Source organism: Lagenorhynchus albirostris, chromosome 14 (assembly GCF_949774975.1).
Source record: "Lagenorhynchus albirostris chromosome 14, mLagAlb1.1, whole genome shotgun sequence".
NCBI lineage: Eukaryota > Metazoa > Chordata > Mammalia > Artiodactyla > Delphinidae > Lagenorhynchus > Lagenorhynchus albirostris.
This window is the reverse complement of record NC_083108.1, coordinates 63,754,127-63,781,262: the sequence shown is the minus strand read 5'-3', so window position 1 is coordinate 63,781,262 and position 27,136 is coordinate 63,754,127. Positions and strand designations below refer to the sequence as shown.

At 60.5% G+C, this 27,136-nt stretch overlaps 2 protein-coding genes across 3 annotated transcripts in view; one reads left to right on the top strand and one right to left on the bottom strand.

Annotated features, from left to right (window-relative positions):
• Positions 1-17,132, top strand: part of GNAZ (G protein subunit alpha z) — a 42,233-nt gene extending 25,101 nt beyond the window's left edge. Inside the window, exons 3-4 of one of the 2 annotated variants that reach the window (XR_009544343.1) lie at positions 15,298-15,801; positions 17,088-17,132. Coding sequence is in view for 1 of the 2 variants with exons in the window: in XM_060170415.1 (XP_060026398.1) it covers positions 15,298-15,642 (345 nt within the window). In the remaining variant the exon portion in view is untranslated. Of the gene's footprint in view, positions 1-15,297; positions 16,980-17,087 lie in introns of those variants that run through there. The other variant, XM_060170415.1, reaches the window with a different exon arrangement.
• Positions 1-26,864, bottom strand: part of RSPH14 (radial spoke head 14 homolog) — a 60,807-nt gene extending 33,943 nt beyond the window's left edge. The window contains exons 1-3 of the mRNA XM_060170416.1: positions 26,666-26,864; positions 25,556-25,658; positions 22,842-22,960 (exon numbers count right to left, since the gene is read on the bottom strand). Of these exons, the coding sequence (XP_060026399.1) occupies positions 22,842-22,960; positions 25,556-25,658; positions 26,666-26,864 (421 nt within the window). The remainder of the gene's footprint in view (positions 1-22,841; positions 22,961-25,555; positions 25,659-26,665) is intronic.
• Between the last annotated feature and the right edge of the window lie 272 nt (positions 26,865-27,136).

Below are 27,136 nucleotides of genomic sequence, written 5' to 3'. Positions count from 1 at the left end.
GCCCCTCCATGGTGGCCACCTCCTGCCACGTCACTAGAGCGCCCCCACCCACCCCAGGCACAGGCTGTCACTGGACACAGTGGAGCAGGTGGGACGTGCCCCCCCACCCCGTCCACGCTCCACCTCTCCCACACGACAGCCTTTGCCACATGCCCTGGTGGAATCTGCATGGGGGTGTCCACGTGTCCCTCAGATCTGAGGCTGCGATCCTTCCCCCATAGGCGGGTTGGGGTCAGCCTCTTGCCAGGTCGCGGACCAGCCCTGGGAGGGAGGAGGGGGGCGCCATTGGTGCTCTGTGGGCAGCGCTGGCCCCCACCTGCACAGCACACCCATCCACTGGAGGGCAGTGGCTGGCCAGCACCAGCTCACAAGTGCCAATTCTTCCGTTTTTAAGAAGTTTGTGAGCTGTTTGACATAATGTTGGTAGCTTAAAATCAGCCAGGTGAGAGTAATGACACCATGGAAGTTGGCAGCCTCTACAGCCGGCCCCCACCCCAGCCAGATGTTAACATTCACCAGCCTCCTGCAGCGGGTGACCCCCGAGCCTGGGCTGGAAGGGCCTGCCCATCAGGCTCATTCATCGGTGAATGACAGTGTTCACTGGCTGCATCCTTTTAAAGAGCTGTCAGCCTCCTCTGTGACCCCTCAGCGCCTCCCTGCTCTGGCCCTGTGACCACACCTGTCTTTTCTGTTCACGTTCGTCCTGCTTGCAAATGGTCATCTGCCAGATGGCTTCATGCTCTCCCGGGGCAGATTCACGAGAATCAAGCCTCTGCACAGGGGAGCAGCCTGGAGCCGGCTGGTTCTGCCATGTCTCTGTCAGCATGTTGGACTCACATGCGAATCTGCTCCAGCCGGGCCTCCCGGGTCCCCGCCTGAGGACAGGCCCCATGGGGCTTGTTCAGGAAGCAGTGAGGAACAGAGGCGACTGTGGCCCTTCCTCCCCTGAGGTCACTTGGGGACCACATTGAGCAACCCCTGGAGGCTAGAGTGGCTCCCCCAGTACCCACATCCGCTGGCCCCATGCTGGCTGTGGCTGGCCCCGAGGCACCCCAGTGCAGCAGCTCTCTGGGTCCAGAGAACCCCAGGGGGCCTCCCGCCCTAGAGACCGCCTTGCAGAGGAGAAGGGAGCAGGGCCTGGACAGATTGGGATGAAGGTGGGGATGGTAATCTGGGCTTGACCTTGTGTCCAGCCTGCGTCGTGGGGCCTGTGGGGGCGGCCCACAGAGGCAGGACCGAGGGGTTTGGGGGGGCCATGGAGAGCTGGGCCAGCTGGGCAAGGTCCCGGGTGCCAAGCCCCACTCCCAGCACCGCCTGGGGTAGACGTTGCTGCCAGGGCTCATCGGGGCCTCTGCAGCTCCCATGTCTGTGCACATCCTCTCTGCCAGGTGTTCTGCTCTTCTCAATGTCCCTGCACCCCGCGGAACATCTGTATCCCGCACTTACCAGGAGCTTCAGGGCAGAGGGACCTCCCCAGCCCGCATCCCACTCAGCGCCCAGGCCGGCGGGTTAGTTAATTTCCTGAGCGCATTAGCCCCACTCCTTACACACACGTCAGAACCCAGAGGGGTTTTTAAGATGCAGATTACTATTGTTTTAAGGGATTTCTATAATCTGAGAACTGAAAAACAACTTCTCCACTTCGCAAGAACAGGCTCCAGGGAGCTGGCTGAGACCACGGGGGGACCCTCGGTAACCAGCACAGACAACTGGCCTGAACAACACCGAGAAAGGCTTCTGTGCTAACAGAACTCGGGGACCGCCCCCGCCCCCCCGCAGGCCCCTCTGGCTCTGACAGTCTCGTGTTTTGGTAGATCTGAATACAGTCCGCTAGGGGAAGGGAGCATGGTCATCTGAGGGGGGCCCCCCGGATAGAGCAGAAGGTGGCCCTGTTCCCTGCACGTGGCTCCCCACTGGACACATGTCCTCAGATCCAGAGACCCAACTCAGGCTGGCCCGGGAACCTGGGCCACAGCTCACCCTGACCCTGTCTTCATCACCTCTAGTTGGTGTCTCCTCAGCTCATGTATTTGCTCTAATTTCATGAATAAAACCACAGTCACCCAGAGGCCCTGGGCCTCATGTCCTGAGGTTTCTGCTGAGGCCAGCCCCAGGCCACAGCCCCACACACCTTTTCGGGCCTTCGGTGACCCTGGGAAGGCTGACGGCATCCTGGCTGAGGAGGCCCAGAGCCTCCAAGCCACATGGCACAGCTCCGTGTTCCCCAGAAGCCATAGCCTCTGGGCCTGTGTCTCAGGCTCCAGGAAACCAGCTCTGTAGCCAACTACCAGCCGCTGGGGAAAGAACAGTCTGGAACAGCTGACTGGGGCAACCTGTAGTTCTTGGGCGGCTTCCCACCCCGGCCCTTTGTTTACTGCCTGCCGGCTCCAGGGACGCCCCCTCGGCTCCTCTTTCAGCCTCATCTGCCCAAAGACAGGACCTCAGGAGGCAAGAGGGGGCCAGCCACATGCAGCCCCAGTCCTGTGCGTCCTCAGCTGGACAAGCTGGTCCAGTTGTGGCTCCCTTGTCTGCAAAGCCAGACGACAAATCCATGGCTCAGGGACAGGATGCAGTTCTGACATCTGCCAGGTGCCTGTGCTTGGTGCCTGCAGGGCCTGGGACTCTGGGGCTGGCGCTCCGATGGAGGGGGATGCCTGGCAGTGGAGCTTAGACCCTGGTCAGCCCCGTGGCCTCCCCTGTGGCCTGGGCCACCCTGCCTGGTTTGGTGGCTGGGAAGGCTGTGGGAATCACACAGGCCTGCTGGGAACACAGTGCCCTCCTGCCATTTCCTGTTCTTCTCACAAGAGACAACCACCCAGCCCCCCACTCCGCATTCCTGCTCAGGCCTCCCAGGGCCAGGCTGCAAGTGCCTCTCAGTACCGAGGGGTTTTGGGGGGCCATGGAGAGCTGGGCCACCTGGGCGAGGTCCCGGTGCCAAGTCCCACCCCCAGCACAGCCTGGGGCATCAGGATGTGGCATCACCAAGGCCAGAGACCACACTGAACCAGGACAGAGGAGGCGCTGGGCAGAACTGTCACCACGCTCTCCTCTGATGCCCAGACCTAGCAGGCTGGCCTTTTGTAGCACAGCTGACCAGGGGACCTGGCATTGGGCACCACCAGCCCTGACACAGCACATGTTCCTCCCGGGGCATCCCAGCCCCTGCTGCAGTGGTGTGGGGCCCAGGGAGGGCAGGAGGTCTCTTCTGGACAGCAAGGAGCCCATGGGGGTGGGAAACCTACTGTCCCCAATGGTTGTGGAGGACATGGATGGAGACACTGCGTGTGACGCCAGCCTGGATTCAGTGAGACCACAGCCATGAGCTGCTGACCAGCCGGCCTCTGGCACGCCCTTCCCCCGAACCTTGTTCCTGCTCCTGCCCAGTGCTCTGTCCCCAGGCACAGCTGCTGTGACCCCGTGGCCCGGTATCTCCTGCCATACTGCCAGTCTGGGGGGATGGGCTGGCCCAGCCCTGGGAGTGATACGGGTGGTCACAGCTGGAGGGGGGTGAGGTTTTGAGGACCCACTCAAGAGGCAGTGACGCGAAGACAAGGGCTTGGGAACCAGAAGCAGGGCCCCACCCAGCTTCTTCATCCCCCTGCTTCACCTGCAAAGGGGGCTGAGAGGCTTGGACTGTGCTGGCCAGGGCGAGCACCGGGAGAACGCTGTCAGCCACCGAGTACCTAGCAGGGTGTGGGGTATGTCAGCCACACTGACAGCATCTGGGGCAGGATAAAGCGCCAGGTGCCCCACAGGTAGGAGCAGTGTTCCCAGGCTCGAGGGCCCTGCCGTGGTCCCAGGGTCCTGCGGAATTCCCTAAACCGCGTCCCGAATATATGGCTGCACAGCACGTGTAGGCATCCTTCCTGAGAGAGGCTCTGTCACTTTGATCAGTTTCTCAATGGAGCTGAGACCCGGGAAGACTGCCCTTGCCCAGCCCCGACCCCCTGCTGATGGAGAAGCCAGGGTTATAAGGGGCAGCAGTGGCCCAAATATTACTTCCTAAGGATGAGCATTTCTGAAATCCATCTTGATTGGCCACAAGCAGAGGTTCCCCACTGAGATGTCTACCCCCCCCCGCCCTGTCCCCAGCTTCTCGTGTCCCTGCAGGAACTGGCCACCTGCTGCCCATGGCTCTCCAGCCTTTCCTCCAGGAGGGGTGGCCCAGGGCTGTGCACAGGGGTGCAGAAGCTCCATCTTGCTGAACAGTGTTAGGCAAGGGTGTTGGGGCCCAGGGGGTCCTCAGTCTGGTCCCAGGAGGGCTGTTTGCACTGCCGTTGCCTCCCGTGGTGGCAGTGATGGTCTGCAAGCCAGGCCAGGCCTGCGCGCACTTGCATCATGCTGTTTGCTAATTTCCCGTCAGTGACTGACAGCAGGGGGGCTTGGATCAAGCCAGCAAGATTTAACACAAAAACAAATAGGAAACAGTTCTCATTTCAGCTGAAGCTGAAAAGGACTGGAAGGACTGGGGCTTTAGAAGACGCATCCTCCCTGGGAGCGGGAGCGGTTGGAGGTCGGGGGAGGTGGGCGGATGAGGTGAGAGCAGGTGGGACCCAGAGCCCGGACCTCATCCTAGGCTGCCAGCCTTCCTCCCTGGGCCTGGGCATGACATGGGGAGCTGGGAGCAGGACACAGGAGCTCCAGCCCTTGCAGAGCAAGTGCTCCAAGTGTGGCCTTGGGAAGCTGGGAGTCAATTCTAACTCAGTCCCCCCCACCATCCAAAGTTACGAGATGCCCACTGCCTTCGTCCCACCTGCCCGGGGCCCTACTGGACACCTGTGGGATCAGGAATGGTCCTTTCTGGCTCTGAGATCCTGTCGGTCATTGATTCTGAGGCTCAGTGAGAACAGAGAGCAGAAGAATGATGTGTGTTTGGGGTGCAGGGGCTGGCTGGCCACACAGACTCCCAGGGGACAGCTCGGTCAGGCGGGCAAAGTCCCCAGCCAGGGCATGAGCGTGTTTTGGTGCTGGGGTGGGGCAGTGACCTGCCTGTGTGGCCCCAGGGTCATCATGTGTCCACCTGTGGTCCATCTGGGCTGTCTGGCTCCTGAGAACTCGCAGCACGCCAGGGACAGCATGGCTGTGTCAGTGGAAGGGGGGCGCTCGGTGGAGCACACTCGTCCCGACGCACCCCGGTCCCAGCCCCGTGCCGGGCACCGTGGGGAAACGGTGGGGCCCAGGGCGCGGTCCTTCCTCTCCGGGGGCAGATGTCCGGGTGGGAGGACGAGGGCAGGGGAAAGAGGCTGGGCCTCAGGTGCTGTCACGGACCCTGCACACAAACCTCTAAGCGCCCCAGGCGGGCTGCCACACTTGCTACTACTCTGGGTCACCCTAGCCCCCTCTGAGCCGTATACTTTGGGAGACTGGGGACCAGCAAACAGGCTGCCTGGAGAAGGTGAGTGCTGAGCATGGGGCGGGGACAGGTGGCGTCAGGCGAGGTGGCCCGAGGCTGAGCTTCCGCTGTTTCTGGCAGGTTCAGGATGGGTTTCAGGCCATTAGGGCCTGAGCACAGCTTCCCCGCAGCCTTTATCTTGTTTAAACAGCCCTACTGTTTGAAGTGGCAGGCCTGGCCAGCGCTGTTACTACGAGCGTCACAGCTGTCACTTGATGGGGGGCAGCGGACAGACAAACGGTGCCTCTGACCTCTGGACCCGTCGGAACACACTCGCACCCCAGTGACGCCCCATCTGTCACTGGCCCAAGGCCTGCAGGGCTGAGCCTCCTCCTGCCCCCACCTGGGCTGCGGCAAGCCGGCCCCTGGGAGGTGAGAGGCGGTGGTCCTTTGCTGAGCCCCCTTCTCGTGCCTGGGGAGGGGGGCCAAGGGCTGTGAGCACCAGGACTGTGGGGCGCAAGGTGCACCACCCCAAGCACTAATTCCTCTGTGCTGCTTGCTAATCCCCACACTCTGGCCGCGGCTCGGGCTGCTCGTCTGCAGGTGGCGCGGAGGCCAGGGGTCAGGGCAGCAGGAACTGGGGCACCGACGGGGACACACAGTGGAGTCGGTTCTGGGGTCGCCGCACAAACCCCGGAGTTTGGGGGAGGAAGATGAACCCCGAGCCTTCATCCCCGGCGGGTCAGGGGGTTCCTGATGGTTTTAAAGCCAGAAGGGCACCTGCCTGTAAACCCTTTTTACCCTCGTTTTGCTCCACGATGGCGCTGAGGCAAGAAGGGACACAGGCCACTGCCGGCGAAGGGCCAGGACGGCACGGAGCCTGCTGCGGGGAGCGGGGGAGGCCCGGCGCTGCCAAGTGTCAGGGTCCTGGTTGGGAGGAGGGGAGGCTGGGGGCGCAGGCGGGCCCCTCCCCAGTGGCCGGGTCCGACCACCTGGACAGGCAGGACACGCGGCGCCCGGCGTCCTCTCACTGTAACCCCTGCACACGGCCGCCTTACCGACCACCTACATCCCGCACCATCCAGCCCTGCCTGCCGTGGCCCCGCGGCCACCAGACCACTCACCCTGCCGGGCGCTGGAGAGAGCAGCTCCCGCAGACCGGTTGGCGGTGCTCAAAGCCACAGCAAATCAACAGAAGGGTTCCAGCTGGCGACTGGCTACTTCAGGGAGGCTCAGGGATGCCCTTGAGAGCCCACCCCTCCGCCGGGACCCAGGGGAGGACAGCCTGGTGAAGGCCCCACGCGGGGATGAGTTGGGGCCAGGCAGAAGGTGCCGGGTCACCCCGCTGGGATGGGAGCTGCTGGAGGGCTATGCACAGGGCAGCGAAGTGACCCCAGGTTGCAGAGACACGGAGCAGAGGGAGAGGTGGGAAGGAGATTCCAGGTGTGGCTGGAGGTGCCGTCAACTGGACAGTTGCAGGTAGAGCCCATGGCCCGACTCCGGGACCCTGGCCTCTGTCGGGGGGTTGTGTTCACTCGTGGGTACTGCCTCCCCTGGCAGAGGCAGCCAGACAGTGCCCTCCCTCCATGCCACCTGCCCCAGCTTGCTGGCTTGGCACTGGGTGGTCAGTGCATGTGTGTCCGCTCCTAGGGCCTCAGTTCTCTTAAGCCAGGATTGCCCCTTGCTTCTCTCTGTGTTTCCGAGGGTGACTGCTTGACGTGGTGCCGGGCGAGGTGCCGGGCGAGGCCGGGCTTGGATCTTGGACGCCGGTGTCGGCGGTAGGGATGCTGGGCCTCCAGCTTCCTGTCACTGCCTGTCGACCACGTTTCTACCGTGACTCACTTCCCGACAGCCCAGAATAACTGCCGTCTCCTGGTCGGCAGGACCTGAGACTCTTGGGTGAGGTCAAGTCCAAGGCCAGCCGAGGCAGCCATGGGGGCTTGGCGTGGGGCTGCCTCAGGGCTCCTCGCTCAGGCCCCCACTCCTTTCAGCCTGACCCGCTCACAACACCCAGGGAGCCCTAAAGCTGAAGTGAGCCAGGGAGAAAGGGGGTCAGACAGAAGATGGGGGGTGGGGCTGGTTGAGTGGGCGTCTGGTGCCAGGGGTCAGAGTAGGGGATCAGGGCCTGCACTGGGAGGCCTCTGAGGTCCCAGGGACACGAGAGGGCGGGGTAGGAACATGCTGAGGGACTGGAAGGGGGACGGGGTGCCGAGAAGCGCCGTGGCTGTGCCTGGTGGAGGGGAAGGCGGCGGCGGGAGGGGCACGGGGAGTGAGCTGCCTGTGCGGCAGGGCCGTGCCAGTCGATCTTGGCCTGGGTGTCCCGAGGGCCCCACTGACCCTGGGCAGCCGAGGGGGAACGCTGCCTACCCCAGAGAGAGCAGGGGGTGGGCGGCAGCACCCCCAGCTCGCCCTGTTGCCCCCGCACAGGCTGCGGCATCACCCACTCTGTGCCGCCCGTGCAGATGAGCCCCGGGGACAGTCAGGGGCTCATCGATCCATTAGCCTCATTAATCAATTCTCCATTCTGGCGCGGCCAGCACTTAGGCTTGTGGGAGGAAGAAGTGAGGAGCGCTAACCAGGTTGGTCTGGACTTGACCCCGGTCATCCAGCTCTGTCCCCAGGCACCTCCCCGTTGCCTGAGGCCAGGAGCCGCATGGGGATGGCAAGGACCAAGGGGTGGCTGTGGCCATCGGAAGCTCTCCTTGGGGCAGAGGGGCCTGGGCAGGCCAGGCTGGCCCTCACAGCCCCCATTTCCACATCCATAAACGGGGATGTGGGGAGAAGCCCTCACAGCCACTGCTCTGAGAGGAGCAGAGAGCTGGACCTCTGCACATCACAGCAGCCTCCACGCAGAGGAGGAGCAAGGCTCAGAGCCTCCAGGGGCAGCTGTCGAGGGCGAGGCACCATCCTTCGGTAACAATCCCACCCCCACCCCTCCCACTGGGAGTGCCACCCACCCAGGGCACTGCAGGCAGGAGCTGGTACCAGAAGGACCTCCCCTCTTCCCTGCCCACTGCCCTGCCCGCCAGGGAGAGTGAGATACTCTCAACACCCGGAGGCCCTCCCCCACTCCCAAGAAGTAGACAGTGATGGACAGTGTGGTCTGGCCAGCCAGCCAGGGCTGGGCCTGTGTGCCCCTGTGGAGAGGGACACCTGGCCCAGCTCAAAGATGGAGCGTCTCCTGCCTTCGGTCTGTGTTGCTGTGCTGCTGTACGAGGCCCGAGGGTGGAGGCTTCCTCCCCAGTTGCCATGGAAACTGCATGCTGAGTGTCTGAGTATAAGCTCAACCAAGGGAGGGGAGCAGCTGCTGTCACAGACTCTCAGTGTTAGGAAGGGCCCAAGGGTCTGCCCCACTCCTGCGCTGGCCAGCGCAGAGGGCAGCTCTGAGGCCGCCTCGCCTGCATCTCCCTGTGGGCGCTGGATCACCACCACATCTGCTCACTTGTCTGCACAGGGCTGTAGTGACTCCATCCAGGCCTGGGTGAGTCAAGCACACAGGCCCTGCCCTCCTGCAAACACTTCCAATGAGGGACGCGATACTGGGGGTGGGGGGGTGTGTGTGTGGAGAAACACAGATTCTGGTGACAGTGGGGAGCCAGGGCTGCCTGGGGAGGCCCGAGCGTCCCATTCCCATCCCTGCGGGCGTGAGAGGAGGTCTGAGTCATCTCCTGCACCGGCTCTGTACTGGGCTTCTGCCAGGACGGCGCGGCCATGCTGCCTCGCTGCCCGAGGCCTCCAGCTCAGTCCGGGGCTGTTGCTCTGCTTCTTGCCACCCCACCCTGTTCCCAGGGAGCCCTCCTGCCTGCACCCCACAGCCTAAGGGCAGACGCAAGCCAGGGCCTTGCTCCCCTGAGCCACCCCCACGACCCGAGACAAGCTGGAGCCCCAAAAGGGAAATAAGCTCCGGAAGGATAAGGACCCTCGGTGGACGAGTGGGGGAGCTCAGGGCTTCGAGCCACTGGGCAGCCTGAGGGCTGGGCCCGGCCTCTTCCCCGCGGAGCCCAAGGCACCCCCAGGCCACACTAGACTTCTCTGCAGCTTTGCATGAAGATAAAGACACCCCTCTCTCACCCACAACGACCAGCCCCCCACTTCTTTGGCGACAAAGAATAAGCTATTTCCCTGAGCAACCAGTGCCGTCCTCGGAGGGGTTTTGCTCTGGAGGTGCAATCCTGTCTTCACACCTTTCCACAGTTGCAGGTGCATCTAACACAGGCCCCACCACCCCCACCCCTGTGCAGCTGCCCGGACCTCGGGACCTGGGTGTGACGGTAGGGCCCACTCGCCCTCTCCCCGCTGGAGAAGGCTGGGGATGTCCAAGCCCGGCTCCCCCGGCAGGGCTCAGGGTGTGCCAGGGAGGTCTCGGGGGCTCCTCCCACCCACCAGGCCCAGAGCACAGGGCTCCGGGCCTCACCTGCCTCCCGGGCAGTGGAGGCGGGGAGGGCAGTCAGCAGCGCACAGAGGACGACCCCAGACTTCCCTCTGGGACGTGCCGCTCGCTGGGTCAGCCGCGCCTCCGCACCCCTCGAGCCACACCACCACAGAGGGAGCAGAGGCTTGGCTGTTACCTTGTGAAGGTGCCAGCTCGATACCCAGCCCCGGCTGGACCCTCCCCCTTGGCCCATGCAGCCAGGGTGCTGCCAGGAGGCCGCACTGCCCGGTCCCGCCCTCGGCGCCCATGGAGCCTGGCACCGTTGCCCGGGTGGGGCCTGGAGGCTGAGCCTCAGGGCTGGCACCATCGTGGTGAATGGAGCTCATTCATGTCCTCAGCCCAGCCTCCCAGCTCTGCTTCCAGCGTTTAAAGGTAAATTCACAGTTCTCAGGAACAAACACTCCAGGCGCTCCTACAACAGGCGGACCTGGGCTTCCCAGGCCGAAACGGAACTGAGAACTCGTGTTAGGGATGAGCAACCTGAGTCCCAGGGCGGGACAGAGCCGAGCCAGCGCCAAGGCCCAGCCCCGCTGCATCCTCTTTCCCCGCCGGCTGCCCGCTGCGGCCCCAGGCCTTGGCCGTGGCTGGCTTCCCATTGCCTCGTCCTAGCCTCACAGGGCCCCTGCTCCAGGCCACCTCCCTTTTATCTCTGAGTCATGCCGTGATGGCCGCTCTGGTCACGGGTGCCCGGTGTGGAGACTCAACTTCCCAGAAGCGTCACGTTTGAGCCCCCAGCCTCGTGAGCAGGATCCCTAACAGGCCGTGCTGTACGGGTGAGGAAACTGAGGCTCAGACAAACAGGAGCTGGCGGCTGGCGGAGCGGGGGTTCTGGCCCTCGTTGGCCACTCCACAAGCCCACCTCTCCTCCGTCCTCCTCACACCCAGAAGGGCGCCTGGAGCGCCTCTGCCCACGGAGGCTGAGGAGGGGCGGGGGATGCGGGCCTAGCGGTGAAGGTTGCTGGCGTGCTGGCGGGCTGGGGTTTCCGGGTCTCCCGGGCCCTGGGGTTTGGGCTGGTTCCGGGAAGGGCTGAAACCTTGACATCACCAGCACTTTATGAGGTCTGGGACTGGAGCTTCTGCTGTGCCCGGGGCGAGCCGAGCAGTCAGCGTTTGGGTGGCTCCTTGCCTGTTGGGGAACCCGTGCTCCCCTTTTGTAGGGTGCAGGGCTGGACTTGGGCGTCCACATTTGGGGCCAGTGCCCACCAGCCGGCCCGCGAGGAAGCCAAAGGCAGCCCTCTTGACCTATTAAATCAAGGAAATGGGTGCTCTCCTGGCAATCGGTGCTGTCCTGTGCCCCTGCAGCAGTGAGCGAGGGGCTGAGTGGGTGTCACAGGTTCTGGGCAGCCGTTGGGTCTCCAGGCTGAGCAGTTATGGAGCCCCCAGAGCAGAGGAACCAGGCAGAGCTGGGAGCCAGCAGCCTGGAGGGAGGTGCTGGTGGCCCTGGGGGCTCAGGATGGCAGCTGAGCCGGGTCTGCAGAGTCCAGCCCCCTCCCTCTCCATCCCACCTCCCACAGAGGCTCTGTGCCGGTGGGGAGGGGGGCAGGTCTTGGACAAGAGGAGATGAGGTCACCCCAGTGCCAGGGCGCCGGCAGTGAGTGGCATGCAGACTGTCTGCTGGGAAGGCAGCCACAGGCCGAGGCCCAGCAAACCTGGTTCCTCTCAAACCAACACTGTGTTGCTCCTGCAGCAGTCCTGGTGCTGGGTGCCGTGATCGTCCCCATTTTACAGATGAGGACACTGAGGCCGGGAGAGGAGAAAGGACTTGTCCAAGGTTCAGCGAGCCCTGGTGGTGAGAGCGAACCCCAGGCCGCAAATCTGTACCCATAACAGGGACACCTGCCCTTTCGTGACTCAGGGGAGCCTTCATGGGGGACCAGGGCCGAGGCGCCCCTTCGCGCCCTAGCCCCGGCCTCCTCAGGATGTTCCAGGAGCCGGTCTGGTCCAGGCCACCACGGGTGCTGTCACGTGGCGGTTGTGCTCAGGGTAAAGGCCTCCACCACTGAGCTTGGCACTTAGCAAAGATTCCAGTCTCCGAGCAGCAAGCTGGAAGCCCCTCAGAGGGGGGTCACCAGCTGCAGCCCCTGGGGAAAGTCCAGTCTGTTCAGTGAGGTTGAGTGTATTCGGACGTGTCCAAGCAGGAGCTTTCTCTGCAAATGGCTGAGAAATGACTTGTGCGCCACCCTGGGGACTGTCCAGCTGCCTCCCAGGGTCTGACGTGTGCTGTTACAAATCACTGGTTCCTGCCCCTTCCCGAGCATGGGATCGTCACCGCTGCCCAGGCCTCTGACGGGAATCGTCTGCTCTGTGTCATCTCTGTACACGATGTTTCTCACTGTGAGCAGCTCCTGGAGAGAGCTGGGTGGGCACCAGAGCCCTGGGTGGCATCGCAGGCAAGCAGTCGTGGGGTATTTTCTCCTGGGAGGAGCAGCTGCAGAGCTGAGGGCGTGGAGGGCCTCCTGCTGGGGGAGCGCTGGGGTTGGTGCAGACATGGGGTCCTCACCCAGCCCTGGGAGTCGCCTGTCCAGGGCCCCATCCCCTGTGTGAGGTGGGTGGCCTCCCCGGCTTGCAGCAAGAGGATGTCTGCGTCAGGCTGGTGGAAGTCATGGCAAGACAAGGCATGATGGGCAGAGTCCGGTGACTCCAAAGCTGCCCCAGCTTCCTTCACCCCAGGGCCCAGTGGACCACACGAGGACGGGGCCCAACCCTGTGACCCACAGCACCAAGTGGGTAGAGTCAGAACCGGGTGCCAGGGAGGCGTCGGGGAGAACGGGGCCACAGCTGGCCCCCAGGCTGAGCACACCCTCAGGACCAGGGAGGCCCTGAACGCAGACCGAGGGACTGGGGTTCCATCCTGGTGCCAGAGCACCCCAGACGTGTGCGGCAGGAGGGGCGCCGGGGTGCGGGGCTGGGAAGAGGAGTCGTGGAGGAGGCCACGGAGGGCGAGCCAAACGGGGAGGGGGCCCTGGGGGAGGCCCTGCCCGTTGCACCTTCCTCCTGTACGCACACTCTTGTGCGTGCTTCTCCCGGTTTCCAGAGTTACGGCTCGTTACAGCACGTTCCTTTCTCAGTGATCTGTGACTCAGGTGTCAGCGTGCTGCTCGGCCCGCGCGCCCATGCTCGGGCTCCTGCTCTGGCGCCAGGAGCCTGCACAGCAGTGGGTAGCACCAAGGGGCTCCAGCTCCCCCTGCCCGCCTAGTGCCTTCTGGGACAGCTCCTCTCCTGGCTGAGGGACCTCTGTGTGGTGGGTCCCGGGACACAGTGCCCCCTTCACCGTGCTCACCCAGCGGCTTTGGGAGAGAGCAGGTGGAGCTCCCAGGCTCCTGTGTTTGTCCAGCCCAGCCAGTCAGTGCCTCCCACGGGCTCCCTGAGCGCTGCCCGCCTAAAGGATGGCCTGTGTGGGTCCCCACGGTTTGTCCCAAGGGAGAGGGAGGGAACAGGGAAACCTGAGCCCCACCTGCCTGGAGAGCAAGAGGAGCCCCAGGTGTGGGCAAGGGCCGGACTCGAGGGGCGTCTGTCTGTCCTGCTCAGGCCGCACAGCAGTGCCCGTCCTGCCGGCCTCCTCTGCCCTCTGTTGCCTGGCGAGGCTTGGCGGGACGTCTGTGGGGTAGAGGGGCCGGCCCCTGGGGTCTGAAGTCAGCCTGGGGTGCGCTGAGCAGGAAGGGCAGACGCAGCCTGTCGGGGCCCTGGGGCCTGCTCCGCGCAGGACATGGCAGCTGAGCTCTTCCCACGCACACATGCCCTGGAGGACCGACCCCTCGGCACACGTGCACTGTTTCAGCAGGAGCAGCTGGCCTGGATGCGGGAGGCACCTGGCTCTTACCCCCAGTGACCTAGCAGGGTACATGGAGGCAGGCCCAGGCCCTGTGCAGATGCTCATCCCAGCACCCCTGCCTGGCCCCACTCCACGCTTGCCCACCCATCCTTGAACGCCACTCCACACCCAGGGCTTGGCCTGGCCTGGCCACTGGCCTCTCATCTCTGGGGCCCCGTCACCGGCACGAGATCTGGGACCTGCTGGCGGCCCTCAGAGCCTGCTCGGCAAGCGTCTGCTCAGTGGATTAATGAATACATGCTAATGGCCACATCTATTATTTATCTGATGTGAAATCTGGGGTCAGAAGCACAGCGTCTGATTATGACGTCATTCCCATGAGATATGACAGCTCTGCTGGTCCCTACCATGCAGCTTCCGGGAATCCGTTAGCGCTAATTACTACCCAGTAGAATGTAACATTCCTGGACCACCACTTAACTGCGTGTGGCACGTCGTCTGCTCCTCCAGGCACACCTGGGGGTCCTGCATCCTGTTTCTGTCTGCAGAGGGCTTACCCCACCCCGCACACACCCAAGACCTGAGGCTGCTCACTTTCAGGGCGTCTGTTATTCCTGAGCTTGTTCTAAAGAAGGCACAGGGTGGGTTTCGGAAACGGGCCCTCCCCGGTGGAGTGCAGGACCTTGAGGCAATGTCTACGTTGTGGTGGGGGCGGTCGTTCCTTCTCAGCACTGATGCTGTCAGACCATGTATCTGAGAGAAGGCAGGTTCTGTGGGAGAGCAGGGCTTCGTGGGGCCTCCCCCGGGCACTGCCACCCTGGGGCCAGCAGCACTGCCCGTCCACCTTGGAGGAGCAGCAAGCCTAGAGCTCCTGGCCGTGGGACTTAGAGCACATTTCCTGCCTCTCCAGGCCTCAGTTTCTTTATCTGCAGAATGGGGATAGGAAGGTGTGAGGGTGGAGCAGGCCGGTGCCTGTGTCCACCCATCAGCACCAGCTGCAGCTTCCCTGTTGTTACCACATCGTCAGAAAAGTCCTTAAATCCGATACCTCCGATCTACACCGGCCCCACACTTGGGACGCTCATCTCATTCATTTTACTTTCAAACACTGGGCAGCTTTCACCAGCAGCGGGAGTCCCTTTAGAAGTAGGACGGTCAGTTGTGCGTGGGAGTCAGACGAGGGCCCTGGGTTCCTTGAAAACCCAGAGGCTCCACGGCAGGGTCACGGTCCTCAAGGGGAGGTAGAGAGGGCCAGGGCCACGCTCTGTGGTCACGGTGCCTCCTGGCCGCCGTCCTCGCGTCCTCTGTGCTGGTGGGGGCGGGGCGGCCACAGGATCCTCCACGTGGCCTTGAGTGAGCACACCGCCGGCAGGGGCCAGGCCTGCCCAGCTCTGCCCTGCACCCTTGCTTTCGTGAACACAGGCCTCCCCCTCGCGGACTCCAGTGAGGACTGATGCCCTGCCTGGCAGGATGGAGGCACGGGGCCAGCCAAACCCCAGCAGGCGGAGCTGACTGCCGGGGAGGCTGCCCACGTGCTGCCTGCGGGGGATGCAGCGACAGTGCCCCCGTGGGAGGCGGGGCTTGCCCGTGCAGGCGCGGGGCCCCAGCCGGCAGCCCCGAAGCCAGGTGCTGTCAGCGACCACAGGGGCCAGAGGGGGCCAACGGAGTCGGAGAGCCCAGGGCCAGCTGGGGCCTGGCGGGGAGGGTGCTCTTGGGCCTCGCAGGGCCAGGCCGTGCTGACCGCCCCCCCTCCCCCCCCAGAGCCGGATGGCGGAGAGCCTGCGCCTCTTTGACTCCATCTGCAACAACAACTGGTTCGTCAGCACCTCCCTCATCCTTTTCCTCAACAAGAAGGACCTGCTGGCGCAGAAGATCCGGCGCATCCCACTCACCGTGTGCTTCCCCGAGTACAGCGGCCAGAACACCTACGAGGAGGCCGCCGTCTACATCCAGCGGCAGTTCGAGGACCTGAACCGCAACAAGGAAACCAAGGAGATCTACTCCCACTTCACCTGTGCCACCGACACCAGTAACATCCAGTTCGTGTTTGACGCCGTGACCGACGTCATCATCCAGAACAACCTCAAGTACATCGGCCTCTGCTGAGGAGCCAGCGTCGGCTGTGGCGAGACTGGGGCATCACACCCCAACCCGCGCTGGTGACCAACACGGGGGCAGAAAACGGGGGCCCGGAGCGTGTCCCCCGCCCCGCCTCCTCGGCCCCCACGTTTCCGCAAACATGAATATGTACGGATAGATCGCTAGGTAAGTAGACACACTTGCGCACACACACGCACACACACACACGCACGCTCTGCAGACAGCAGGCTCCCCGCGTAGCTGAGGTCCTGTGAAGACTGGAGGAGCTGTCACCAAGTCCACCCCGAGCCCCTCCTGCCACATAACCCTGCCTTCCCGACGTGGCCCCACTCTGCATGGGGGTCCGAGGGACCACAGGGAGGGGCGGCCGGCTCCCTGGAAGGAGACCCAGAGCAGGGGCCACGCCGCCCCACGTGCGCGCTGGGACCGGGCACCAGGCCTGCAACAGCACTGACCAGCCCTCCGGCCACTCACAGCTCTTTTTAAACCGCTTCAGAATATGCAGCAAAACTCCACATGGTGACACGCGTGGCGCAACTTGTCTCAGACCAGGCGAGCTGGGCGCCAGCTTTTCTTCTACGAGTCGGACGTTTTATAAACCGAAACCTGGTTTTTCTCCTCTGACATCCTTTTTCTTTTTTTTTTTTTTTTGGCCAAATCTCGTGGTGTTTCGCAGAAATACAGAAAATTTCCAATGCAGTTGAGTATTCTTTTTTAAATGCAGATTTTCAAAACCTATTTTTTTTTTCGGGTGGTCCTTTTTGTGTCTGGCTTCGCTGAGTGTAAAATTGTTACCTGGACAAGTCTGTCCCTCTGCGCCCGGCAGCAGCCTCGGCGCCGAGTTGTACATAAGCCCGTGCAGCGTCCTCTTGTTACTGGTGCGGTTTCCGCTTCGTTTTTCTTTCAGAAAATAAATGTGATGTATTTAAAGAAGGTCCTTCACCCAGGAGCGAACGAACAATAGTTAAATGTCTTGGTATTTAAAGAGTAAATTACCTGTGGCTTTTCTGCAAGTGGAGGAAAGGGAGGCCAGAGGGCAGCCTCGACTCCTGTGAAGGCTCCGCCGCCTCGCAGCCTGAGGGAGGCCCTTCCTGCCCAGGGCCCAGGGCACTGCCACCGCCACCGCCACGTGGATTACCTTGGCTGAGGGCCGTGTGCAAACACGAAGGCGCCGCCAGAGCCCTTGCCAAACCTCCTCTCGGCCTTTGGTACCCTGAGCCCGAGGTTGGTGTGAGGAGTTACAGCCAAGGACTTTAAGGGATGTCGAGAGGGAAAGAGGAGCTGGTGATCGCACGAAAGTCCGAGATTGTCTACTTTACGAAAATAAAATATCCTGAATGAGCCGAGCCTCGTCCCGAGTGCTGTGTGCGTGGACGGCATGCAGGAGGGTGGCGGGGACACCGTCCGTGCTGAGGTTCCTTTTTCTCTCCCCGCTCCCTCCACATGTTTAGGAAAAACCATTTTGAAATGAATGTCAAGAACAAACAACCCCAAGAGTAGAAAGACGCTGCAAAAGAGGGAGACCTGCCAGGCCTGTGTGTCCCAAGGGGCTGAGGTTTGGGGGTAATGATGGTACCAGCCCAGGCTGCACCATCACCTGGGCTCCCCCCCACCCTAAAGACACCTCCACTAGGGTCAGAATCATCCCCACAGAGCGGAGGAGATGCCCAGTGGGCCTGGAGGGTGCTGACAGCCCCCGGCATGAACGGCGAGCCTGCAGGGTGTTTGGAGGAGGGGCCCCGCCGGCCCACTGTTGGCTGACTCGCCAGTGTGGTTAGGGGGCCAAGGGATGGAAAACACTAGTCAAGGAAGTTTGTTCACACTGCACCGGGCTCCTTGCAGACTATCTTATTCCACACTCATCCCTGCGGCGGGGTGTCAGCGGTGACCCATTTTACAGGTGAGGCAAGATGCCCAAGGTCAAGGTCAGGGAGCAGCGGAGCCATCCTCCCCGGGAGGAGCAGAGGGGGCCGGTGCCTCCCAACACCTGGGTCCAAGGCCTGGGTCCTCGCCCAGCTCTGCACCTGGACGGCCAGGGCAGGAGCCCACGGGGGCACAGAGCTACCCCATGTCGCCTCCTCAAACCCAGGACCGGACATGAAGCCCCAAGGGAGGGATACAGATAGACACACACGTGTGCAGGTACACAGCACTCAGACACACGGACCTGGCTCTTGTTCCCCCCACCCCTGAGCCCACGTGGGGGTCCCCTTCACGCCTTCCCACATCACCAAACGGCGAAAACCCAAGGGGGCTTTTGTATAAGAAATAACCTGTGACTTAAGATCTTTGAGACTTATTTTGCACTTTAATGCCAACTGTGAAAAGAGCAGTAATCTCAGCGTGAGCATCTTTAACTAAAAATACACAGTGAGAGGGAAATGGAAGGATTCTGCCTCCTGCCCAGATGTGTTCAAGAAGGGGAGGAGGCTTCCCTGGGACAGTGGTCCCCTCGCCACATCCCCCACAGTCTTTATCTGCTCCAGTTCTTCCTCTCACCAGCTGATCCCTCTGCTGACAGGACCGTCCCCATCCTCACGGCCCAAGACCCATCATCCCCTCAGGGCCCAGCACCCCAGGCCATGAAAGAGCGCCCAGGCCAGGGTGAGGCGGGAAGGGGTGTTGAACCGTCTGACCCGCTTCCTTCCCCTGCTGCTGCCTGAGCAGTGCCTGGCACGGGGGAGGCACGTGCTAAGCTGCATCCAGAGAGGTCCACAGACGCGGTGTTAGCGGCAAGCCCAGGCTCAGCAGAGGGGGTGGGGAGAGGGGGCCAGAGTTGGTGGAGGATGGCCCTGAGGGGAGAGGGTCCCCTTGCCAGAGGGGCAGGGTCACCACTGGGGGGCCCTCGTGCTTTGCTAAGTCTGGGTGGGGAGGGGGTTCTCCTGTCTGCCAAGGGCTGTCAGGCTGAGGATGTCCACCCCTCACCCTGTGCTCCCATGGACGCAGTACCCCCATCTCTCTCCAGCCCCCAGTGGTGATGGCGGGATGCCAGGGATGCCCCCACCGTCTCCCCACCCAGCCCTGGCTCTCTCCTCTGGGCAGGGAGGGCACCTGCCTCTGCCCACAGCCCAGCTGCACATGAATGGGTCGGGACAGCGGGACAGTGGAGCTGCCCTAAAGGTGGGCCGGCGGCTCTCAGCGCCCAGCACTATGTGTGCCAGGCAGGGCCTGAGACCGCCATCAGAGGGCCCGAGGGGTTGGGGACACTTCCAGGGGGCCCCCAAATCCAGTTACAGAGGAATCCTGGGTGTCAGCCTGGAGCCCTCTCCTACAGGATGCTGTGTCCACACAGGGAGGAGACGGGTTCCTCCAGCATCCCTGGCGGCCGGTCACTCAGGGCCTGGAAGACGGGGCGCCTGGCATTTGCCCCATGATCCCGGTTTCTCCTCTCCTGACAAGCAGGTCCAGGCCTGAGAGCCAGAGCAGCCCTGCTGGGCGGCGGCCGGTCCTGCGGCGCCCCCTGCTGGCCACTCTGGGAAACCACGCAGCCAGCTGGACCTGGCCGGGCGCCAGGGCCCAGAAAAGGCCTCGTCCCCACAGATACCCCAACACATGGGCATGAAGTGCAGCAGGAAAACAGCCGACAAATAGTCCTTTAAAATCTTGCATAGAAACTGCTAAACCACCAGTATTTGTTGAGTGCCAGACACGTGCCCAGCACTCCGCCAGGTGCAGAGGGTCCTTCTGGTCGTGGCCGTGGACAGAGAACCCAGACCCATGACCACCAGCACGAGAGCCGCTGCACCCTGCATGCAGACCGTCCCGGAAGAGCCGCTGGACCCCTGTGACCTGTTGCTCCCGATGGGCTTCGCTAGCGCCCGAGGCCCCACGCTGGTAAGAGCACAGCCCCAGAAGTAGATGCCCTCACCCACCCAGACCCCCACCCACAGGCCCAGCGAGGACACCCCCAGGACATGGCTACATGGGTCAACCCAGGAGCTGCTGTGCTCAGGGGCCACTCAGGTGGTCCTCCTGGGGCGCCTACCACACTGCATGTCCCCCTCCCTCCCTCTAGCTACCCACCCCCACCCCACCCACTGTTACCTACCCCTCCCCAGAGTGTCCCAGGCCTCCCTCTGGGCACGGACTCCTGTGATAAATCCTGTGATAAATCCTACGATAAAGTGCAAACTACACCCCCTGCTCCCCATGGTGAGCCTAGTGCTTGCGGATTCCAGCCTGTCCACCAGAACCCAGAATACCTAGAGCTTTTGTAATTAAGACAGTGTTGGGCTGGCCCAGGTACCTTCTCGGACTGAGTGTGAAAAGCAAAATTCTTTCACTTTCAGAAGAAAATATGGCAGGATATCTCCATGAGCTATTAGCACCAAATTCTCTTAAACAACACCAAAAAAAAGAAAAAGGTCACAAAGGAAAAGATTAATGAAACTCACTACTATTCAAATGAAAAACTGCTGGACCAATGAATAAACAAACAGAGAAAAGCCACGCAGATAGCCTGGGAAGTGATATTTGCAATATGTGTGACCAGCAAAGTGTTAGAATCTCGGATAAACGAAGCACTCCCTCAAATCAATGAGAAATGGAAAAAACAACTCAGCAGAATGGGCTCAGGCTCCTGGGAGGCCCCGGGCAGGAGAGGAGATGGAGGCGGTGCTAGGCAGAGAGAAGACGCCCGTTCCCAGCCTTGGGGGATGGCAGAGCCATAGGACAGCGACAGCTACATGGCTTAGCACTCGGCCAGGCTGCTGGGAGGGAGCACGACGGGCTCTCCAGCTGGGAAGCAATTGTGCTCTCTGGCCCCATGACGCCCTTCTCTGGGGAAGCCCTGGGGAAAACCAGCTCATGCAGGTCCGCCGGACTGGAGTAAGTTCACTGAATGTAAGTACACACGTTCAAACGAGGGATGGGCAGGCTGGGGTTATAATCAGGAAATGGAGCCCGTGACACACATGGGTACATTCCCAATGATAGCATTAGGTTTTTCAAGTACCAAAGGGATACATACAGCAAAATCCATTTAGAGAGTTTTAAAACATGGAAGGCAAGATCTATATACAATTACACCTATGCCCCCTTCAGTGGAAGCGCAGAATCCTAACCACTGGACCGCCAGGAAATAATACAAAGACATATGTTGGGGATGAAGTCACCCACTATTGGTGGCTCCAGGGAGGGCAGGAGAAAGGGTGCTGGGTGAGGGAGGTTCACAGGGGGCTGTATTTTGTTTTGTTTTGTTTTGTTTGCAGTACGCGGGCCTCTCACTGTTGCGGCCTCTCCTGTTGCGGAGCGCAGGCTCCGGACGCACAGGCTCAGCGACCATGGCTCACGGGCCCAGCCGCTCCGCGGCATGTGGGATCTTCCCGGACCGGGGCACGAACCCATGTCCCCTGCATCAGCAGGCGGACTCTCAACCACTGCGCCACCAGGGAAGCCCAGGGGGCTATATTTTTTTAAGCAAAAATCTCAAGCAACTATGAAATATGGTTGAATGTTAAGATTTAGCAAATCTGGTGATGGTTCCTGATGTTCGTTACCATCATCTCTCTTCCCCTGGACGCTTACACAGGTCACAATGATTTTAAAAGCCTTGAGTGAGAACGGCAAGTCCCCTCTCTCCACACCCTGGGAAGGAATGTTCCTGAGTGGTGAGCAGAGGCGTCCATGGAGCTCAGCCCCAGAACTGGTCCTTTATGGAGACGCCCCGATATTCCCAGGGGCCCTCAACCGTGGTCGCCCAGGAGAACCAGCCAAGGTGCGTTCAAGGAAGATGTGGGCAGGGCCCACCAGGTGACGTGGGATAGGGCCAGGGATGGGGTGGTCTTTTAAAAAGACCACCCGGGGTGCTGCTGTCTGGCCTGGCACACCCAGCCCAGGCAAGCTAGAGGAGGGTATGGTGCCGGCTGGGCGGGCAGCAACCCCAGCTCCCAGGGCTCTGCTCAGCCTGCCTCTCTGCACCTGTTCCCTTAGTCACTTCTCTCTGGGCCCTGATTCGGGGAGTGTTCCCGCCTGGTCCTCACTTCAGGCCTCTGGAGCAGGGGGTCCCATCAGCCTCAACGTCCCAGATGGGGAAGCAGCCTGTCTAGGGGCACACGGGGAACGAGGGGATGGCAGAGGGACCTGGTCTGTCCAAATCCTGGCCCGGGACATCTTAAGGCCCATGTCGGCCTTAAGGCACCCCCTTTAAGGCCTGATATCCTGCCTCTTGGAATGAGCCCCTCATTTAAAATTGCTCATTGTGTCTTGTGACAGGATGGGTATCAACCTGACACGAATCTCAACCCTCCAGCTGCGGTCGGTCAGCGGGTGGCGGTTACCCTGGACTCAGCATCAGATTAGCAGGAGCAGTCAGCCGAAGGGGACGGTGAGCCCGGGGTGGGGTCTTTCATCCTTAAAAACGTGCCCTGGTGCTTCTCACAAGAGGACATTTACAGGGCTCTTGTCACCAGGGAAATACAAATGAAAACCAAAGCGAGACGCAAGCACACACCCACCATCAGAGCCAAAAAATCAAGCGTGGGTGCGGATACAGAACGCCTGGGACCCTCATACGCTACTGCTGGGAGCATAAATTGGCAAAACTCTTTTAGGAAGCCATTTGTAGTACCTTCTAAAGCTGGACATAAAGTTGCCCTGTGCCCAGCAATTCTCTCCAAGGCGTATCTCAAAAGAAATGCATACACATGTCCATCGAAAGACATTTGTAAGAATGTTAGCGACCACTGTATTCTCGGCTGCCACACACTAGAAACAGTTCAAATGGCCATCAGCAACAGAGGGGATAAACAGACCGTAGCGCCCTCATATAGTGTGAATACCACACTGCAGAGCAAATGGGCAAATACACAACGCACAACAGAGACGAAGAAGCTAGAAACAAAATACTACAGACTGTATGTTTCCACTTATGTCAAGTTTAAAGAGGCACAGACTAACCCGTGGTCTTATAACCTGAAGACAAATCAGCCGGTTTACGTTTGGGTGAGGGGTGGTGACTGGTAGGGGCAGGTGCCGGCCATACTCCGCACACTTCTTCATCTGGGTAGCGGTGCCCGGAAGTGGCAGGTTCACTTAGTACAAGTTAGTCAAGCGTTCACGTATGACGTGTGCCTTTTTAACATGTATATGGTACCTTAATAAAAGCATAGCTTTTTAAAAAATATGCTCTAAACTGTGATCGGCACGGCAGGCGCCTGACTAGGAGAGGAGACCGAGGGCCACCCAAGCGCCCACGGTGAGCCTACCTGCAGGCAGCTGTGCCAGGTGCTTGAAGGCCAGGTGCAGGTTCTCCCGGCAGGCTGATTGGGGGTCGCTCAGCAGGAAAGACAGGGCGTAGATGACGTCATGCTCTAAAAAGCCATCTCTGGGGAAGAGAAGTGGGATTTAGACACAACGAACGTGCCACGAGAGGATCCAATAAGAACCTAGAGGCGGTTGCCTGCCCTCCCAGCCCCTGGAGCCTAAGCCCGTGCCGGCTGGACGGGACCGCATTCCTGCGGCCTCCGGAGAGAAGGCATAGGCTGGGGGTGGCCCTCACGTCAGGTGAGAGCAGTGCGGCCTGAGTGGTGGAGGACGACTCCAGGCAACAGAAGTGCATGACCAACCTCCCCTGAGCAGCCGGGCTGAGCTGACCGCTTCTCTCCACCTGCCGGGCACAGACCTGCGGACTGTCCAGGGCAGCCACGTGCCTCCAAACCCACGCAGGCCTGTTATGCTTCTTGTTATAATGATATAGATTCACTGAATATCAGGTAAGCCAATTTGATGGGAGAAGAGTTGGTGGTTTTTGTTTTTGTTTTGATTTCCTTATGAAAACAAAGGTGAATGTTTTGGGAAACTCCAAGGTCAGTGTCTAAAAAGATAAATAAATAGGGCTTCCCTGGTGGCGCAGTGGTTAAGAATCCACCTGCCAATGCAGGGGATGCGGGTTCAAGCCCTGGTCTGGGAAGATCCAACATGCCGTGGAACAACTAAGCCTGTGTGCCACAACTACTGAGCCTGCGCTCTAGAGCCCGTGAGCCACAACTACCGAAGCCCACGTGCCACAACTACTGAAGCCTGCACACCTAGAGACCGTGCTCCGCAACAAGAGAAGCCACCACAATGAGAAGCCCGCGCACTGTAACGAAGAGTAGCCCCTGCTCACCACAACTAGAGAAAGCCCACACGCAGCAACAAGGACCCAGTGCAGCCAAAAATAAATAAATACATTTATTTTAAAAATAGTGAGATGATTGTGAAGATTCTAGAAGGGTTTTGCATGCAGATTACTTCATTAATGTCTGAGTGCTTGCTCTACTTTAAAGAATCAAAGCTCCATGATGTTACAGGTGCTGGTTTAAGCAAAAAAGATGATGGGAAGCTCCATGCAGTGGGCCCATAGCCAAGAAGAGGCACGCAGGGATTGCTGACTGCCTGATCGTTTAGGGGTTTGGGGTTAAGGTGAACTGTTTGAAGGGAAGATACAATTTCTTCCAATCCTAGCTTTTTAACCATTCCTTCTGATTAACCAACTAACTGCTGGGCCCAGTTACGTCTGGTGAGGGTTTCAAGGCTGCATCTCTCGAGGCTGAGGTCAGAACTAAATGAGAACTCAGAGCGGGGCCTGGCCCAGTGCCCAGCACACAGGAAGTGCCTGACTGTGCTCTGCCGTGAGGTCTGTATGAGTCGTTCTGGGAGAAGGAAATCACAGTGGGACCCCCAAGTTGCAGGGGCCTTCCCTGACCCCCGGTGTGAGGTGTCCGGGCCTCTTCACTCTGCGCCCAGGTGCCCACTCCGAGTCACCCTGCTGGTAAGTCAGCTCTGTAAGCTGTAACTCCCCAAGGTGACAAGAGGCCAGGCCCCTGGCTTCCACACTCATCCGCTCCCCGTCACTCCTCGTGTGGATCCAGGAAGGCAGGAGGTTTCAACATGGGCAGTTACTCAGGGTTTGAGGGGTGAGATGACCATTGAGCCCGGCGGACTTCAGAAGTCGGCCCCGGTCACTTCTGCCCTTTGTCCAGCGTGGTGTGCTAGAGTGAGCTGGGTCTTGGAATCCTGGACCCTGGGCACACCAGCTGCCTGCTCCGGGATCCTCCCCGCCCCTTGCGGTGGTGCTGGGAGGGACATTGGAGAACAGTGTGCCAGTCACATCGGGTCCTCAGTCAGTGACAGTTTCTGCACCGAGTCGCCCTGCTAAAGTGGTTACAGCCGGGAACCACCCCCCACACCTCCTATGAGGATAAACAGACCTATGGTCACTGTCACTGGGCTCGTAGTTTCCTGTAATCCCCAAACTTCAAGCATCCCTCCTCTCAGCCTGCGTCACCCTCCCTGGGGTTACTCCTAATGTCCAAATCGGGTCCGGAAAGAGGAAAAAGGAGCAGGAAGAATGAGAGAAAGCACTTTTCTGGATCTGTCTCAGATGAGAACAGTGAGACTCGACCAAGAGCCTTGCCAGGTCAGAGCAGGAAGGGGCGGCGCTGCAGATGCCAGGTTCGAGCCCACTCCCCCATTCTCCCCGGCACCCGTCTGCCCTGTTTGGTGCAACACCTGTGAACTGGGGCGCTCACTGTGTCACCACCTCCCCACACGCACCCAGTTCATAGCGACCTGTTGGGCCAGGGCTGCGCAGGGATTGGGCTGGCCACCCCCCTCCCAGGGACCTGACATCAGAACCCAGAGAAGAGACAGGGAGCTGAGGGGTCGAGGGGACCAAGGGGCTGAGGCGGCCATCTGGAGGTGGCTCTGAGCAAGCGGGTGTGTGAGTTCCCAAAGACCACCCATCTGTGGGGAGAGGGAACCAGAGAGAAAGCGCCCGCGGCCAACCAAGCCACCACGGGGCTGACACTTCACGTGCATGAACTCATTTAACTCCCTGCCCCGCGAGCAGCTCATTCAAGGTCATTCAAGCATGTGCCACCCAGGGGAGGGGTGCGGCTCCAAAGCGTGACATTGATACCCAGAGGCAGCTGCTCACCTGCCCACGTTGTGGGTGGCCATGATATAGAGCACCTCAGTGGTCTTGATGCGCACCAGGTCGTTGGTGTCCATCAGCAAATCTTTCAGGCTCTCCAGGCAGCCTACGGGCAGAAAAACCTCTGAACATTCACCAAGCTCAGAAACCAGCTAACCTAGAAGTCGACAAGTGAGCTGATGTCCAGAGCGAGAGCACCAGGGCTCTACTGTTTGGGGGTGTGAGGGCATCGTGTGGGTGTTGGAGTGTTTCAGAGTCACTGGCGGGGACTCTGGGTGCTAGAAAGGCTCATCCCCCAGGACCCTGTCATCCAAACCCCCTCGTGAATCTCTGCACACCTCCTCCCAGTCCTCCACAGGGTTCAGAAAATGCCCTTTGCGTTTGGAGAGACCGGAAGTCAAATTCCAGCCTTGTCACCCACTAGTCGTGTACCCTTGAAAGGGTTACACCTCGGGAAGCCAGACTGAGCACCTAAAAATCTTGCCTTATTTACTTATGGGGCAGCCCTAGCCTCACACTGCTTCTCTCTGAGCCTCCATTTTCCTCTGTGGGTTGAGGCGGTTCCTTCCCTCCCAGGGCCAGTGCTACGAGGACTAAGGTAACACGGGCACTGCCCGTATGGCAGCGCTGGCCCAGAGCCGGGCTCGTTAAATAGCAACCTTTTTTATTGAAGCTCCACCCGGCGTAGGGACCGCTGCCACCATCTCTGGGATTAAACTAGCCCTTCAGATAAGGCTGGTGGGGGAGGCGGCAGTTCACTCATCGTGGGCCTGATCTGGGACAGGTGTGACCGTGCCACTAAAATCAGTTCAACTCTTATGTGGGTAATTAAGAGAGTGGGACACAGTGGACACAGGTCCCCGTGTATGTGTGGTTTCAGTAGGGCCAGTGCCTATCTTTTGTGACAGCCTTGCGGGTGAGACAGATAAAGGCCTATTGGGTGGATGTGTGGCCACCGGGTTGAGTCATAGCAGAGGGGGCTGACCACTGGTGGTGTCCAGTTGAGGGTGGGCTGACCAGCTGGGAGGGATGCTGTGAAGGGGCCACCTCAAGCTGCTCTATGTCTGTCCATCCAGACCACAGTCGTGGTCACTTGGGCTGTGCCACGCTCACCTATGCGGATGGCTGTGTAGACGTGCTCGGGGTCGTGCATGAGGTCATACAGAGCCATGAGGGCTTTCTGCCTTGTCAACAGGTCCTCCGACTGCAGCTCCTCGTTCAGCTTGGGCAGCGCCCGGCAGCCGTAGGCAATGGCAGCCTGGGTGGGGTTGATGTCGGGGGGCAGGTACTTGGAGATCCGGGTGTGAGCCATCTTCCCACGCCTCCCGCTCCTGCACAGGGCGGCTCTGTCGCTTTCAAAGTGAAGCTCTGCAGAAACCACTGATTAAAAGAACCCAAAAGTTGTCAACATTGCTGCTGTGATTTGGTATTTTTACTTCCATTTTACAGATGAGCAAACTGAGAGTGAGAGCAATAAAGGGATTTGTTCAAGGTCACAGTGAAGCCCAAACTTCACAGTGAAGTGGCGGCCCAACCTGCAAACTTCAGAGTTCTCCCGATACTTTATAGGCTGGGCCTTGGGAC